Raw genomic sequence first — 4,857 nt, 5'->3', positions numbered from 1 at the left:
AAAAATTTTCGTCAGGACTGGTTTTCAATAATCGTATTTCAAACAGCCCTCTTGTTGCTAACCGAAGAATTAATTTGCATGCATTCGGCGAAGAGGCATGAGTAAAAGTTTTTTTCGATTCCAAGGCAAAATTCACCTAGAGTCATGTGTGTAAAAGTAAAAAAAATTTGGTTCCAGTTGAGTTTTGAAGCACTTTCGTGAATCTGATTGGATGGATTAATTTTTTTTCTCACTCAAGCGGATTAGGTTTCACTTACCGAGGCAGACATCCAGTGTCCTGTCTGCCTGGCAGCTGGCTCACCTTGAACGCTTATTTCAAGCGAGCACGAAGTAAGATTTGATGTAAGCTTTTGGACACACGCCATTGCTAAGCACATGTATGTCTGTAGAAGAAAACTACAAAAAACCAAAAGACAAAAAAAACACCAATTAAGCAAAAATCGCTCTTGTCAACAGGACATATACACCACATAATATTCCATAACATGAATATGGTCAACAAACAAATAAAAACAAAGAAAAATGGATTAACAGAACGAAAAAAAAAGCCACAAACGATGAATAGAACCCCAAAAAAATTCAGCACAACAGTTGAAACGAGACAAAAACACAACAAAACGGAAATACGAAACAAACACTATAGTTGAGTCGCACCTGTGTTTTCGTACCATGTGCGTCTCTGCCTGAGGACGGGAGCAGATAGCAGTTCCCGAAACGTCGTTTGTTTCTGTTTTGGAAAACTATTTTGTATGTTTCGTCTTTTCGTTTTGTTGTGCTTTGTCTCGTTTCAACTGTTGTGCTGGCTTGTTTCTGTTTTGGAAAACTACTGTGTTTGTTTCGTCTTTTCGTTTTGTTGTGTTTTGGTCTCGTTTCAACTGTTGTGCTGAATTTTTTTGGGGTTCAGTTCATCATTTGTGGTTTTTTTTTCGTTCTCTTAGTCCATTTTTCTTTGTTTTTCTTTGTTTGTTGACCATATTCCTGTTATGGAATATTATGTGGTGTATATATCCTGTTGAAAACAGCAATTTTGACTTAATTGGTGTTTTTTGTCTTTCGGTTTTTTTGTAGTTTTCTTCTACAGACATACATGTGCTTAGCAATGGCGTGTGTCCAAAAGCTTACATCAAGTCATGCACTCCCATTGCACAAATCTTTCAAAGATAATATGAATTAAGATCACTTGATACCTCGAACTCAGTTTTGTTTCTTCTACGATAGGAAATATTCATTTTTAGTGCACTTGTGTAACAGCTTAAAGCCTTTTTTTATATTCTAGTCTGGTTTTCGAAGAATAAAGGTGAGATCATCTTCCAGTTTGTGTGTCATGTATGTTTAGTGGAGCGAGTGTGTATAAATATTTATGTGCGTATGTGTATGTGTGTGTGCGCTCCTATACTACCTTTGCTTCCGCCGTCTGCTTTCACTCAAGTATATTTGGTCAGAATGGGTTTGCAAACACTATAATTTTACGTCAAACCCAAAACTGCATATGACTTAAAAACCTTTGACCTCTCAATCGCAATATAAAACTTTAACATTAAGTAAGTTTATAATTTTTATTCTCCTTGAAATAAACAGAAAATTAAATCAAACCAGTTGCTTATTATAAATACTGTATGGTCTTTAATTAATCTAATTTTTGACGTGACAACGTCTAATAAATCGATGAACGCCGGCTGCACGCACGAAAAAGTGTCCCACTACGGATGTCCCACTACGGATGTGTCCTGTTTGCTCATTGTACGCATGCGTGGCATCTCTCTTCATGCTCATTGTACGCATGCATGGCATCTCTCTTCCACTCGATTGGAACGACCATCGATTTGACTTTTCAATCATATTTTCGTCGTTTGAATTATTAATATTATGTAATTTAACGATCGTCCACCGATTTTCAGCACAATCGGTACGGATATTTAAAAGTAATGTTGAATATTCAAATACGTTTTGAACCAATAATGGTGTTTTACAGTTACACATAATAATTCAAATTACACCCAGGAACTTTTGCGCAATGTTTTAAAAAAATATTGTAACACTTTATAAATAAGTTTGGTGTATTTGGGATGCGTATTTGTTATCAAATCGTGTTATAAAAACGAAATAATATTATTCCCCTACCCTGAAAAAAGTTTATGAATATTTATATGTCATTTAAAACTATCTAATTTCTCGTATGGCCTCGTGGCTGTGCGGTCAGCGTCGGGAATATCCTGCCTATAGGATGTCGGTTCGAATCTTGCCAGGTGCAAAAGCTTATTTTGTACTTGTAAAAATACGCACGCAACATTTCAATAGTAATAAATATATTTGAATTAATGAATGCAAATAAAAGTAAATTTATTAATTAAATTGTACATTTCATTTCACTCCTTTGTATCCATACAAAATAGAGATAATTCAATAAAAATTATTCAAATTAAAAAAAAATTATTCCTCAAAGAATATAATATTTTTAATGCCTAAATGGTTTGGTTGCATAAGCCTATTACGGCTCAGTCTCAGGCCGAATATGATATTTCCTTTTCTTCTGGATCAATCATTTCATCAATGTTTTGTGATGACGTTGTCACGTTAAACTATCGTCCGTAAACCGACTTTACAGACAACCAAATTTTTTACTGAAATTCTTTCAACGCATGAAAATATGCCCACTCTAACAGCAATTTTAAAATACAATGCTAGCTGAAGAACAATGAGTGATGCTACGAGGTGCTGGAAAAGCGAGCTCTGACTCGGAGAAGAGAAGTTGAGCAGATGACAGGCGTTACTGCACGAGGCTTCTGAGAATATCAGTGTTGAGTGTGGGTCAGTGAGACCGAGCGACTGCAGGACCGGCAGTATTCACAAGCTTGCGGTGACAACGCCCACGTAACACCCCTCTTAGCTTCTAAGAGGACACTTTCTGGTGCTTGCTGGTAAGCAGCGACACAATGTGTTCTTTTCGAGCGAAATAAAAAGTCGCCCGGCGGGGAAAAAATAAGTTGGTTGGGATTTGAATTGCAAATGTTTGCTCGAGCTGTCCTGGCACGCCCCCGCCAGCACACTCCTACCACCCCCGCCGCCACTCAGGAGACTGAGGCACGCGCAGACGTGGCAAACAGCCTCTCAAAGGCCCTTCGTGCGTGAAGACACGTCACTCTCACGTCTTGGCCGAGTCCACGTGTTCCCCCGCCAGCTCCGAGGCTCGCCGTGCCCTCGGCGGGATGTCGACCTCGCGTGTCGAGCGTGGCGACATGTCCACGTGTTCCCCCGCCAGCTCCGAGGCTCGCCGTGCCCTCGGCGGGATGTCGACCTCGCGTGTCGAGCGTGGCGACATGTCCACGTGTTCCCCCGCCAGCTCCGAGGCTCGCCGTGCCCTCGGCGGGATGTCGACCTCGCGTGTCGAGCGTGGCGACATGTCCACGTGTTCCCCCGCCAGCTCCGAGGCTCGCCGTGCCCTCGGCGGGATGTCGACCTCGCGTGTCGAGCGTGGCGACATGTCCACGTGTTCCCCCGCCAGCTCCGAGGCTCGCCGTGCCCTCGGCGGGATGTCGACCTCGCGTGTCGAGCGTGGCGACATGTCCACGTGTTCCCCCGCCAGCTCCGAGGCTCGCCGTGCCCTCGGCGGGATGTCGACCTCGCGTGTCGAGCGTGGCGACATGTCCACGTGTTCCCCCGCCAGCTCCGAGGCTCGCCGTGCCCTCGGCGGGATGTCGACCTCGCGTGTCGAGCGTGGCGACATGTCCACGTGTTCCCCCGCCAGCTCCGAGGCTCGCCGTGCCCTCGGCGGGATGTCGACCTCGCGTGTCGAGCGTGGCGACATGTCCACGTGTTCCCCCGCCAGCTCCGAGGCTCGCCGTGCCCTCGGCGGGATGTCGACCTCGCGTGTCGAGCGTGGCGACATGTCCACGTGTTCCCCCGCCAGCTCCGAGGCTCGCCGTGCCCTCGGCGGGATGTCGACCTCGCGTGTCGAGCGTGGCGACATGTCCACGTGTTCCCCCGCCAGCTCCGAGGCTCGCCGTGCCCTCGGCGGGATGTCGACCTCGCGTGTCGAGCGTGGCGACATGTCCACGTGTTCCCCCGCCAGCTCCGAGGCTCGCCGTGCCCTCGACGGGATGTTGACCTCGCGTGTCGAGCGTGGCGACATGTCCACGTGTTCCCCCGCCAGCTCCGAGGCTCGCCGTGCCCTCGGCGGGATGTCGACCTCGCGTGTCGAGCGTGGCGACATGTCCACGTGTTCCCCCGCCAGCTCCGAGGCTCGCCGTGCCCTCGGCGGGATGTCGACCTCGCGTGTCGAGCGTGGCGACATGTCCACGTGTTCCCCCGCCAGCTCCGAGGCTGGTGTAATATTCCCGCGTACATAGAGGATCGTGGAGTCTATCCTAGTGGTCATTGTCCCTACTTATTGCGTGACCTCGAAAACGGCCATAGCCTGATTCCAATATCCCGTTAATGTTTTGTGGCAGTTCGGGCTGGAAAACGCGCGTAAACTCATCCATGCTTAAAAGTTTCTTTGTCCAAAACTATCCAACTCTTAGTTAATTTTGCTCATTGTGTGGGTTTTTCTGAGGCGTTCAGTCTTAGTGTCGGCTTGCGGCTGAAAGCCAGACATCTATTAAAGCCTGTGACCTGCAGTAGCGAAGAAGCACCGACTACTGCTGTTGCCTTAATGACTTCTCGGCAGTTGCCATGTCCTTAGGCTGTTGTTAATTGTTTGGTTTTAATGGTTCAATGAGCTCTCGTGCAATAAACTTTCAAAGCGTTTATGTCCGTGCAGTTTAATGAAAACCATCCCTGCCGAGTAGTTAGTCATTTGAGGGAGATATCGGGAATTATTTCCTTGTTTCATAATCCTAATAAAAGTGCCGTGTTTAT

At 46.3% G+C, this 4,857-nt stretch overlaps 1 protein-coding gene across 1 annotated transcript; it reads right to left on the bottom strand.

Moving 5' to 3' along the window:
• Positions 1-3,142: 3,142 nt before the first annotated feature.
• Positions 3,143-4,291, bottom strand: LOC134528996 (uncharacterized). The gene has a single exon (XM_063362663.1). The coding sequence runs from the start codon at positions 4,289-4,291 to the stop codon at positions 3,143-3,145; it is 1,149 nt and encodes a 382-aa protein (XP_063218733.1).
• Positions 4,292-4,857: the final 566 nt, after the last annotated feature.

Source organism: Bacillus rossius, chromosome 2 (genome assembly GCF_032445375.1).
Source record: "Bacillus rossius redtenbacheri isolate Brsri chromosome 2, Brsri_v3, whole genome shotgun sequence".
NCBI classification, from domain to species: domain Eukaryota; kingdom Metazoa; phylum Arthropoda; class Insecta; order Phasmatodea; family Bacillidae; genus Bacillus; species Bacillus rossius.
The sequence above is the reverse complement of the archived record's forward strand: the minus strand, read 5'-3'. Positions and strand labels throughout refer to the sequence as shown.

Coding starts and splice junctions, on each gene's coding strand:
- LOC134528996 (XM_063362663.1), bottom strand. CDS start 4,291: ATGTCGCCACGCTCGACACGCGAGGTCGACATCCCGCCGAGGGCACGG.